The 12463-nt window shown below is 36.5% G+C and overlaps 1 protein-coding gene across 2 annotated transcripts; it reads left to right on the top strand.

Annotated features, from left to right (window-relative positions):
- Positions 1 to 1439: 1439 nt before the first annotated feature.
- Positions 1440 to 5409, top strand: POMK (protein O-mannose kinase). 2 transcript variants are annotated; one of them, XM_081933553.1, is made up of 4 exons: positions 1440 to 1489; positions 1745 to 1851; positions 2911 to 3221; positions 4414 to 5409. In XM_081933553.1, exons 3-4 carry the CDS (start codon positions 2916 to 2918, stop codon positions 5182 to 5184), a joined length of 1077 nt encoding a protein of 358 aa, XP_081789679.1. In that variant the 5' UTR covers positions 1440 to 1489; positions 1745 to 1851; positions 2911 to 2915; the 3' UTR covers positions 5185 to 5409. The 2 variants fall into 2 exon arrangements, with proteins under 2 accessions (XP_081789679.1, XP_081789678.1); XM_081933552.1 differs by lacking the exons at positions 1440 to 1489; positions 1745 to 1851 and adding an exon at positions 1860 to 2505.
- Positions 5410 to 12463: the final 7054 nt, after the last annotated feature.

Raw genomic sequence — 12463 nt, 5'->3', positions numbered from 1 at the left:
TATACATGAAATTATGACCAAATTATTAAATGTCTTGATAGGCAAAGTATGCACAGTATATATGTACTGTTTGGCAAATAGGAAAACAATAGCATAATATTATTTCAACTCATTTTATTAGCAAGCATGTGCAAAAGGTATGTCAATGCATACACACACGCGTGCGCACGCACACACACAAATGTTGGAATTCTGGCATGACTTAAAAGACATAAGGTCAAAGGAACTGCCTGCAGACCTCAGAAATAGGATTATTGCAAGGCACAAATCTGGGGAAGGCTCCAATAAAATTTCAGCTGCACTGAAGATTCCTAAGAGCACGGTGACCTCCATACTTCTCAAATGGAAGAAGTTTGGCACAACCAGGACTCTTCTAAGAGCTGGTCACCTAGTCAAATGAGCAATCAGGGGAGATGGGCCTTAGTAAGAGAGGTAACCAAAAACCCAATGCTCACTCTGACTGAGTTCCAGAGATTCTGTGTGGAGATGGGACAGAGTTCCAGAAGGACAACCATCACTGTAGCCCTCCACCAATCTGGGCTTTTTGGCAGAGGGGCTGGATAGAAGCTTCTCAGTGCCACATGAAAGCCCATTTGGAGTTTGCAAAAAAGCACCTAAAAGACTTTCAGATTGTGAGAAACAAAATTATTTGGTCTGATGAAACCAAGATGGAACTATTTGGCCTCAATTCTAAATGTTATAACTGGAAAAAACCAGGTATCGCTCATCACCTATCCAATATCATCCCAACAGTGAAGCATGGTGGGGGCAGCATCATGCTTTGGAGGTGGGAGACTGGTCAGAGTTGAGGGAAAGCTAAATGGAGCAAAGTTCAGGGATATCCTAAATGAAAACCTTTTCCACAATGCTCAGGACCTCAGATTGGGCCAAAGGTTCACTTTCCAAAATGACAACGATCCTAAACCCACAGCCAAGACAACACAGGAGTGGCTTAGGGACAACTCTGTGAATGTCCTAGGGTGATCAAGTCAGAGGTCTGACTTGAACCCTATTGACCATGTCTGGAGGGACCTGAAAATGGCTGTCCACCAACGGTTGCCATCCAAACAAATTGAGCTTGAGGATTTGCAAGGAAGAATGGCAGAAAATCCCCCAATCCAGGTGTGGGTAATACTCCAAAAGATGCGAGGTTGTAATTGCTGCCAAAGGTGCTTCAACAAAGTACTGAGTGAAAGATCTGAATATTTTTCCCAGTATGATATTTCAGTATTTTCTTTTTAAATAAATTTTCAGACAGTTCTAAAATTCTGTTTTCACTTGTCGTTATGGGGTACTGAGTGTAGATTAATGAGGAAAAATTGTAGGATCAAGCTGCAGCATAACATTGACAAAAAGTGAAGGGGTCTGAATATTTTCTGAATGCACTTTATTGTACACTTTTTATTTAAGCATTTCTATTTTGCATTTTAGGTAAAAAAAATCCTATTAAGATTTTAAACATGAATGGAAGGAGACAAAGCATGATCTAGTGAGTAAAAGACTGTTATTTGGATACTCTGAGGGTAATACAATGTATATATCCATTCAAATATCTCTCTAGAAACACTTAAATGTCCCAAAATTAAAAGTCAACCAACTATATTTTTAGTTTTCCAAATGTTCTTGTTAAGAAGTAAATAGAAAGATATGTTTCCTCTGTCAGCTTCAGAACAGAAAGGCTTTATATTTCAATCAGAATCTGAGAAACTAAAGTAAGGGAGTATGTCACTCTACCCTGTTTTAGCTCTATGTGCAAACGACGGACACCACGTGTGGCTCAAAGCAAGGAACCCTGGGGTTGTATTATGCCGATATTGATAATGGTAGGTAAACTATGAAGATAGGAAACAGGTAAGCATAGTATAATAAGATAAATCTATTTAATAAAATTTATGTCATTCTGCCCTGAATTTCTGAGATGATGCAAACCAGACAGATTTTTAATTTCTTTTTACTCTGTTGTTTTTTCAAGTACTATCTGTTTCTTTAAGATCCATACATTAATTTAGGCATATCGGTAGAAATATATTCCATTACATTCCCTATATTAAATTATCTCTAAGAAGGTGGGTTTCCTGTAAACAGAAGTTGTGAAAACACATCCCGAGAAATAGTCAGATTAAAAATAACCAGAAAAGAATGTGGCTTCCATGAATTTATATGTCTTGTTTTCATTAAGTGTATTGAATTTTAAAATTTATTTGAAAGCCTTAGTAAATTCAGCTAGACTTATTTTTGAATAGTCATTAACAGTGCTATTGACAGTAAATATTTCCTATGGAAATCATTAAAACCAGAGATATTTAAATTATTAAAATTTGAGTACGGTAATATCTATGATGAAAACATTCATTAAGAATTTCTACCAGAGATCCATAGAATTTGATAGTCAAACAATGTTTATTATTCATCAGGCTATCTATAAGATATTAACAAAGAACATAATTGAAGTGCAGAACCAAGTTATAAACAATCTTCTGCTTTCTTTTCTTAGATCCACAAGTGGTGCGTACATTTATTCCCTTATACATTTAATCATGTTCTCCAAAAGGGATATTTTGCTTCAGAAAATATAATTTGAAATTATGGGTTTTTAAAATTAAAGTATTAATTGAATCTCATACCAGTTAGTAAACAGATGCAAATAGATATGTGTAAATTAAATTGAATAGATTTGAGTAAATTGAATTACTGCATATTTCCCCCTGTGTGCAGAATTGTTTCAGTATATCATGATTTATGAAGTAAACATATTACCTTAACACATTCTCATTTTATATGTATATTTCATTTTTTTTTTGAGACCATAGAATTGCTGTGCACAAAAATAAAATAAAATCATTCTGAAATATCATTTCTTTTGCTGCTTTGTTATATTCAATTAATAATTTGTTATTGTTTATTTTTCAGAAATTATGAAAGATGATAGTTTTACAACATGGACAAAAAAGGCTTGTGATTTAAAAAGTGATATTAAGAAAAAGCTGATCCTTTTAGCCTTGCTTTTGTTTTTAACTGTGCTGCTTGTGATCTTGTTTCTTTACCAATACCTCGGCAATGTATATTTTTCCTATGGAGAATCCTACGTTGAGCAAAATTTCTGTCCACATGGTTACTTCAAATTAGGAACTATGAAAAACTGCTCACCATGGTTGTCTTGCCAGGCTATAAAAAGAGAAGTCCGTAAACTGAAACATGTTGGTGGAGGAGCTGTAAAAAGGGTTTGTTTAACTTCATGGATCTCAAACATAATAAAATATTATTCTATATATTTCCAGGTCACTATTTATGGCCAATGATAACCCCAATCTACAGAGAGATACATAGGTATTCTCAGAATCCACTATTGTTGTCAAAATGATGAAAGCAATATTACATTGTTTTGTATAGAAAGCAGTTGCAACACATTTACAAAAAGATAGAATTTCTGTCATATCAGCCATTATTTTATGTCACTTCCCCTTTCCCTCATGAAGATGCTGCTGAAAAAAATGATGTTCTTAATATGCCCGAAATCAATTTGTAAGTAAATGCTGATGATTCCAGATGATGTCTAGAAATAAATATTCATTTATATATGTTTTACAAGTGCTTATAACACAATAACTTATTTTCATTTACTGAAGTATTTCTAAATAAAACTTTTGTTGAGATATGGCATAGACATGATATTTACTAAATTTTCTTGTGTTGTTTACATCTAATTGGCACTCATTACTACATTAATAAATGAACTCTCCTCTTTTAAGGTCAAAGTTGGGCATGGCCAAATGGTGCTGTTACCACCTGAGTTAGAAAATAATTGAATTTTAATTTCCAGCTGCTTTCCCCATCTTTTCTTTCCACTTACTTGGGAAAAGAAGAGCTCAGTGGAATTTTGAAAGAAGTTTCTTAGCTTTATATACACTGAGTATGACAGAGCTGAGATTTAGGCAAACCCTCCCCCATTTCATAAAGACAGAAAAATATTCTAAGCTCATATTTTGAAGGAGAAAATTAGTTATTTAGAAGGATATATATTTTAATACTTAAAAGTATATACATATCTACTATAATATATACCAAATTATATAGAATAAAAGCAGGGAATAGATGTAGGAATATGTACTATAATAAAATATTTCTGGTTCATTCATAGAAAATATTCCATATCAGTTTATAGATATGATTATAGATGGATTTGATCCACCTTTGTAGGAGACACAAGGATTACTTAAATGCTGCTGACTAGTTTATGCATGATCTGTTTTGAAATACTGAAATATAGTGGCCTTTGTTCTAACCGGAAGCTTAGTAAGGGCATGGATCTCATCAACTCATAAAATGAATAGCATGTTTAAATAATAGTGAATATTAGTGACTGTATGTGTGAGATGCATATACATATTTCTCCCCCCCCCCCTTTCTTTCTAGGTCTTTCTTTCTGAGTGGAAAGAGAACAAAGTGGCACTTTCCCAGATAACTGTGCCAGAGCTACAAGAAGACTTTATTCATGGGCTTCAGATGCTAAAACAGTTACAAAGCAAGCATGTGGTCAAACTCCTTGGATATTGTGAAGAGGAGTTCATGATTCTTACGGAGTATCACCCATTTGGGTCCTTGAAAAATGTTAATGAGATATTAAACCTTCCAAAATATAAGCATTATAATACATGGCATAACAGATTTCTACTTGCCATAGGCTATGTGAGCATTATCCATTTTTTACACAACAACCCTCTTGGCACTTTTGTTATGTGTGACTCCAGTGATCTGAATAAAACACTGTCACAATACTTACTGACTAGCAGCTTTCAGGTGATTGTGAATGATTTGGATGCCTTGCCCCTTTTGAATAGGAGGGCTGGTGAATTGATCAAGTGTGGTCATCGGGAACTGGAAGGTGAATGGGTTGCTCCTGAGCAGCTTTGGCCACATGGAAAAGAAGTACCTTTTGAAGACCATCTCATGCCTGCCTATAATGAAATGATAGACATATGGAAAATCCCTGATGTTTCTAACTTTCTCCTGGGAGATGTTGATGGGAGTGATCTTGTCAGATTTCACTTATTCAGTATACATGAAGCATGTAAAAAGAATGCAGCTGAAAGACCTTCCTCTCAGATGGTACTGGACAGATATAACAATGTTCTTGCCTCACTTGTGAAAGAAGCAACTGTTTCCAATACAAGGGACATGTTATAAAAAGATTGGAATGCTTTGACAGCACAACTAATGGAAATGTTCAATGTCTAGTGTTTGATTTTTTTTTCAATGTGGAAAGTAGCTGAGGATGTAAAAATATAAGCATAAGAATTCTCAAATAACTTTAAATGTTCATAAGAGTTTGCATAGGAACAAAAGCATGTACTTGAAAATTCATATTGTTTTCATATTTTAATTTTAAAATAAAATTTCTGGATCATGGTAGCACTGGTGTATTCAACATCAATCATTTGATAGTAGCAATTCTAGTGATTCTTTAATTTATTATTGATGATTGTGCAATTCTTTCTCTTGATTTCTTTTTAGTATGTTCCCAATTAACCTAATTTCTGTCCTGGTAAAATTTCTCCTTGGATTTTAATTCCATCAAGATGTTAATGTAGTCTTGAATTAGTTGTGCTACGATCAATATATGAAGAATGAACACTTGAGTATGTAATTATAACAATTGCAAGAATGTTATGGTTTCAGATAAAACTTATGGCCTATGGAAGCATTGCTGCTCAGTTAAGCTAGTTCAAAGATATCAAACAAAGCAGTGTACAAGTTCCATGTTTCCTTTTATTAGTAACAAAAGCATCTATATTTCTTTAGGAATACTAATGTGAGAGGATTTTAATATTTTGACAAATGCACTTTTGGAAAACATTTCCTGTGTATAATTATTTAAATCCATGCCAAGAAATCTTTTGAAATTCAAAATGGACTTAAGTGGGAGAAAACAATGCTGATTGAAGCCATTTGAATGAATGAAGCCAACAATGAATAAACATTTTTCCAAAGGATGAATGTTTTCAGCAGGAACTCATGTTTTACACTGTCACTACATCAATAACCTAAATAGAAGTATACACAGTAGCGTAATGTATTTTGGTAGTGTACAAAAATATAATAATGTACCATAACATTGAAAATATTAATAGTATTCTTGTTATTCATATTGTTAGCCTTTGCACATTATGCATTTTGCACATTTTTCATATTTATTATATTTATTGGATTTCCATCCTGCCAAGCTCCCTAATATAGCAATTCTGGATAAGCTCACAATGTAATAATATTGTATTTATCGAGAGAAATCTCTTTAAAATATTTATATATAGAAAGAATATGCAGAAGATCAATCTTGATCTACTGGTAGAATTTTTAGCTCTTAGTTACTTAACAACAGTATTCTTCCTAAATTCTTGGATAAATTATGAATATTTGGATAACCAAGGAGGACTTTTCTTGTGGAAGGATTAAGATCCGCTCAGATCTGGTATTAAAAATAATTCCAATCTTCTACCCTCCTTAATTCTTGAGTATATTGGTATTTTTTGGAACAAGCTTCATCTGAGTTCATGTTCATGTTTGGAAAAAACTGAGTTTTGGTTTTAAATTTGTTAATTTTAATTTTTTATTTTAAAAAAGGATTAAGAGTTTTCATTTAATCTTAGTAAGAAGTGATAATTCTTCAAGGGCAATTAAAAAAAATAGTTTTGTTAGGTCCACAAGAAAATATTGAGCCAAATTACATTAAAGCGTGAGTGTCAACTCTCAAAACGACTCTAGTTGAAGCCATATTTTCTCTGTGTCATTTCTTAATTGCCATGTTTACCGAGTGGTGGTGGCCAGTATCTATTCTTTAATTATACCAAAGCACGGGGATTATTCAGAGTTGCTTTCACATTTGATCGTGCCAATATGATGTACCCAATAAACAGGATCTTTTAAGAAAGCCACAATCTCAGAGTCATGAAATAATTGGGAGCATTACTTGGAACCATGACATTGAGCTTTAGTACCTACCTAGCTGTTTCAAGAGGATTGCACAAATATAGAATTTTGAGAAAGTTCTGAAAATATTTTTTAGGCTCAGAAACGTTTAAGTTTAGTGAATCTTACCATAAATCAGGTGTATCATTGAGGGCCGCATCAGTGTTATGGTTGCCCTCAAAGTGCCAGTTGCATGTAAGACTGATGATTCACAGCAGCCAGGTGGGCATGGCTAGGTGATTGTAGCCAGGTTGCCATGATTAGGTGGGCATGGCTAGGTGGGCATGGCCAGCTCAACGCCGCTCACTGGTCCAGCTGACTTGGAGTGACTGGATCAGAACGTAACAAGTCACACCAGCTAATTCGACAGGATAATTCAATGCCACACATGCTCCCTGCCTCCCCAAACTGCTAGCAGCCAAGCACATTTGTTTGTGTGTGTGTGTGTGTGCGCGCACACACACACACACACTGCATTCTAAGTTTGGAGACTTTCATTCACAGAGAAAGGAGAGGACCTTTTCCAAGCTCAGGCATGATTGACAGTTTGCAAACTCAGATGTGGATAAAAGCTGGTGGAGGTGCTGCTGCTGGCTTCATGCTGATCTACAACAACTTTGTGGTGGCCATCCATGTTGGAAAACATAGCCTTAGATCTAACCTGTGGCTGAGGCCATGGCGACAGGGACTGGTCCCTTGCTCTCTTCAGGGTGCTCCACGGACCAGATCTAACAATATTGCAGAGCCGATCTGGCCTGTAGGCCTTGTGTTTGATATGTCTGCCTTAGGTCAAGTATTTGATGAGCTCTGTAAGAAGGGTAAACTAGAATGCATCTTCTTCGACCACCATATAGATGCAACTAAAGTTATGTTGAAAGCAAACAATTCAGACCAGCGATTCCCCAGTACCATCGAAGAACATTCTGTGTGCAGTGAGCCAGTGAAAGATATCTTTATCATTTCACTCCAGAGAAAGGCTCAAAACCAGGAAAACCTGTTCAAGTGATTGCAGATAATCTGGTGTATTTCATGAAGAAGAAAGGCATTGGCAAAAGCATAAAGGCCATTGGAGGAGATTCTACAAATATTAATATTGGCTGTTAATGCAGTGCCATGCACTGGGTAAAGGTCAAGGTTGATTGGAAGTTGACCTGGTTTGTGTGTGGACTCCACACAAATGCGTTATACTTTCCGACACTTAATCACAACATTGGATGGGAAGACCTTGTCTAACTACAAATAGGCAGGTAAAATTGGCAATATGCTAGACACTGCAACAGAACTTGACATTTGTCAAGCCAACAAATAGCTTGATATGTATATTTAATTATAGAAATATTCAATATTCAATCATTTCCCTGATGGAAGATGGAGGGAAGTATGGGAAAAGAAATTAAAAGGAAGGTTGCTAGACTTTTCTAGGATTATGAAGAGTACTTTCCAAAATGCATCCAAGAGTTCCTGTTGCACTGCAAACTTCTGCAAGTTGCAGGTAGACAGAAATCCAAAATAACAAACTGATTCAAGATTTCTTGGTAACGCAGGCAGATTTAACTTAGATTTAACATATAAAAGCTTTATTTGACATATGGAAATAAATAAAATTGATTAAAATTGGCCTGCTTCCATTTCATGTACACTCCTCATTTCATTTAGGAATACTGGTTTAATAGCCTTTTACCAGTGTGTTGGATTTAAGCTGGCGCCAAAAGACTTGCATTCGAGCATTATGTGCTATGACTGAGTTTGCACATTATGTTAAACCAAGCCTTGTTATCGTAGTTTGTTAAATAGTGCAAATTGTGATCTTTATCAAGGTAGCTTTAGTTCAGTTGTCATCTCAGCTTATAAGAATTCAAAAATCTTATAAGGACAATGATGATGGTCGTATACGTAATGTTCCTGCCTCTTATTTTCTTTACAACAATTCTGTGAGTTGGGTTGGGCTGAAAAGAATGACTAGCCCAAACTCACTGAGCCAACTTTTATGCCTAAGGGAAGATTAGAACTCACAACCTCCTGAGTTTCTTAATTGTGGGACTCCTTGCAGGAAGTGCAGAATAAATATAGTGGAGCACATTTCCATCTGTCTACAATCAACCTTTCCTCAATAATGTTAGCTTTAACCTCATCCTCCCCAGTGCCTTCAATGATCTGCAAACTTTTAGACCTTCCAAGCCAGATGGCACCTCAGGCAATTATCCTCAGCACAGATGGAGGACTGCACCCAAGAAATTAAAAGATGCTTGCTCCTGGGAAGGAAATCTATGGCAACTCTGGACAACATACTAAAAAGCAGAGACATTACCCTGCCAACAAAAGTTCATATAGTCAAGGCTATGGCTTTCGCAGTTGCAATGCATGGCTGTGAAAGTTGGACTCTAAGGAAGGTTGAGCACCAGTCCTAGAGGAGATCAACCCTGACTGCTCTTTAGAAGGCCAGATCCTGAGGAAGAAACTCAAATATTTTGGCCACCTAATGAGAAGGAAGGACTCACTGGAGAAAAGCCTAATTGTGGGAAAGATTGAGTGCAAAAGAAGGGGACAACAGAGAATGAGGTGGTTGGATGGAGTCACCAAAGCAGTAGGCATGAGCTTAAATGGACTCCAGAAGATGGTAGAGGACAGAAAGGCCTGGAGGAACATTGCCCACGAGGTCGCAACTTCGCAACTAACAACAAAACAGCTGGAGGATACTTGGCTTAGGGAGGCGACTCTAAAAAACTAAAACCAGTCAGACTATTTAGCCCTTTTTTTAACCTGCTGCAGATTCCAAAAACCATTCATTATCAGTCACCCTTCCAATCAACAGGCTCAATCCATGTTTAAAACTAAATCATAACCTAACATATACCAAAGGCAGCTGTGCTTTTTATTGGAATGGAAATGTCACCGAACTTAAGAATCATCCCTAAATGTGAATCTTTGGGTGAGAAAAAGCACATCTTAGTAGGGAACAACCTTTTTTTCTGACTGCATTGTAACTGGTAATATTACTTTTATATCTCTTTGGGTTCTTCACTCTAACCTGCCTTACACTCTCCATTTCCACATTAACCTGACTGAGTTTCATATGAAGTTCAGCCATGACATTCCCTCTGGGGTGTAATTCAGCAGGTTCTGAAAGGTTCTGGACAACAGGTAGTGGAGATTTTGAGTAGTTCGGAGAACCGGTAAATACCAGGCCCTAGAACAGGGTGGGAATGGAGATTTTGCAATATCCTTCCCCCAGGAGTGGGGAAGGAATAGAGATTTTGCAGATTTTTGAATCTAGTTTCCCCCTGTGCATCTGTCTCCACCTGTTGCCAGTGCTGCAGTACAAAGATGAGCCTCCTGTGGCTCTTCACCTGCTCCAGCCCACCAACTCTCGGCTTTCCCACAGCCTGAGTGGTGCATCTGGATCGCATGTTTCCCCCCACCTCTGCCTCCCCTTGCTGTTTGGACAGGTAATCAATTCACCTGCACTGTGGATGCTGCGGCTTCTGCCAGACAACATTGACCCCTGCACACTTACCACCTCCAGTGCTGGTCATGTCTCTCTGGCTGATGACGATCTTAACTGGGGCTTATTTTGGGTTGGGCTTATATTAGGAGCATGCTTAAAAATCAAGCTAGGGCTTATTTTCTGGTTAAGGCTTATTTTGGGGAAAACACTTGACTGAAGAATATAATTGAGCCCAACATTTTGTTGCAGGGCATGACAGTTGTTAAGTAAGTTTTACAATCTTTCTTGCCATAGTGGTTAAGTAAATCTAGCTTCCTTATTGATTTCACTTGTCCAAAGATCATAAAAGGGAATCATATGACCTCTGGACACTGCAACCCTCCTAAATGTAGTCCACTTGCCAAGCATATGAATTCTGATCATATGACCATGGGAATGCTGCAATGTTCCTAAGTGTGAAAAACAGTCATAAATCACTTTTTTCTGGGGAATATTTTGCAGTACGAAGGACATGTAACTCCAAACAGTCAGTAAACAAATAGTTGCAAAGCAAATAATCAACTATGGATAATTAAACACTCTATTGGTTGAATTACTGTAAGTCATTGCGGTTATAAGTCATAAATGTTTTATTTAAGCCAATTTCAATTTGTTGAGCAACACAATTTAGGGTGACTAGTGTACATAATTCAAGAAATTCAAGAAATGAAGTGTACATTTGACAGAGTAGGTTCTCTAACTTAGTGACTTTTCCTATATAAATACAATTTCGCCTCATTGACACTAGTACATCTTAGGGACTTTTCTTTTAAATGTTTTAATTACAATTTTAATTTTATATTAAAATATTTTAATGTAGTTTTATTTTAAATGCTTTAATTTTATTTTGTTTTATATAGATAGTTTGGTCTAGTGGCATCAGGCTAGAAACCAGGAGATTGAGAGTTCAAATCCTGCTTTAGCTATGAAAGCTAGCAGGGTGACTTTGGGCAGTTCCTCTTTCTCAGCCCAATCCATCTCCCAAGGTTATTGTTGTTTGGGGAAAATAGGAGGATGAGTCTCATATTTGTACTTAGAACAGAACATATTTTCTGATATTCTGCCTTAGTTATATGTACCTCTTTCCACTTTTTATACCTGTTCTTTTTGTCTTTCAATTTATCAGGCGTTCTTTATGTAGCCATGCTGGTTTCTTTTGAGAGCTGCTGTTTTTCGTTTTCATTGGTATTGTGCTAGACAGGGCTTTTATAATCTAACTTTTCAAAATTTCCCAAGCTTCTTGAGTTGTTTTTGTCAGGGGAAAAATTTCACCCTGAAGAAAGTGAGGTCTAGGATCGCGGCTGATTCCAACAGCATATGCATTAAGATGTGAAGAAAAAGAATAAAAGTCTTGGGAAGCATATTCTAATTAATAAACAAACTTTAATACAAAAATAATAAATGGAAATAAAACAGAAAACTAACTAATTGTTACATTTTGATAAGAAAGGTTCCGTCTGCCAGCTTTTCCTGGCAGCCGGACAAAAGTTCAGCAGTAGCTCTCTCTTTCTCTCTCTCTCCTTCGTCTCTGGCATGTGTGAAGACATGCGCAAATACATCAATGTCAGATAAGACTTTATGACCTGCGCAATAACTCTTTCTCAGTTTAACTCTTTAGTGTCAGTTCAGTCAGTTCATGTCTAGCAAACATTTTTAACGCAGTGACACCCCTTCTTTTGCTAGTCTGAGCTGACGTCATTAAATCATCAATTAAGGCACATCTTCTTTCGCAGATACTCGTGTTGATTTACAGGAAGTGGTTTGTTAAGCATATCTGCAATCTGATCATGTGTAGAAACATATTGCAATTTAACAAAACCTTGCTTAACTAATTGCTTTGTATTTTGATAACGAATGTCAATGTGTCTGGACCTAGAACCTGTGAAATGTGACTCAGAAATATAAACCACAGATACATTATCTTCCATCACGGTGATTGGTCAAATCGGACGTGTCCAGATATCTGTGATCAAAGCATCAAACCACGTTAGAGAATTACAAGCATCTGAAACACAA

The sequence above is a fragment of the Natrix helvetica genome, assembly GCF_964273705.1.
Source record: "Natrix helvetica genome assembly, chromosome: Z".
Taxonomy (NCBI): Eukaryota; Metazoa; Chordata; class Lepidosauria; order Squamata; family Natricidae; genus Natrix; species Natrix helvetica.
The sequence above is the reverse complement of the archived record's forward strand: the minus strand, read 5'-3'. Positions and strand labels throughout refer to the sequence as shown.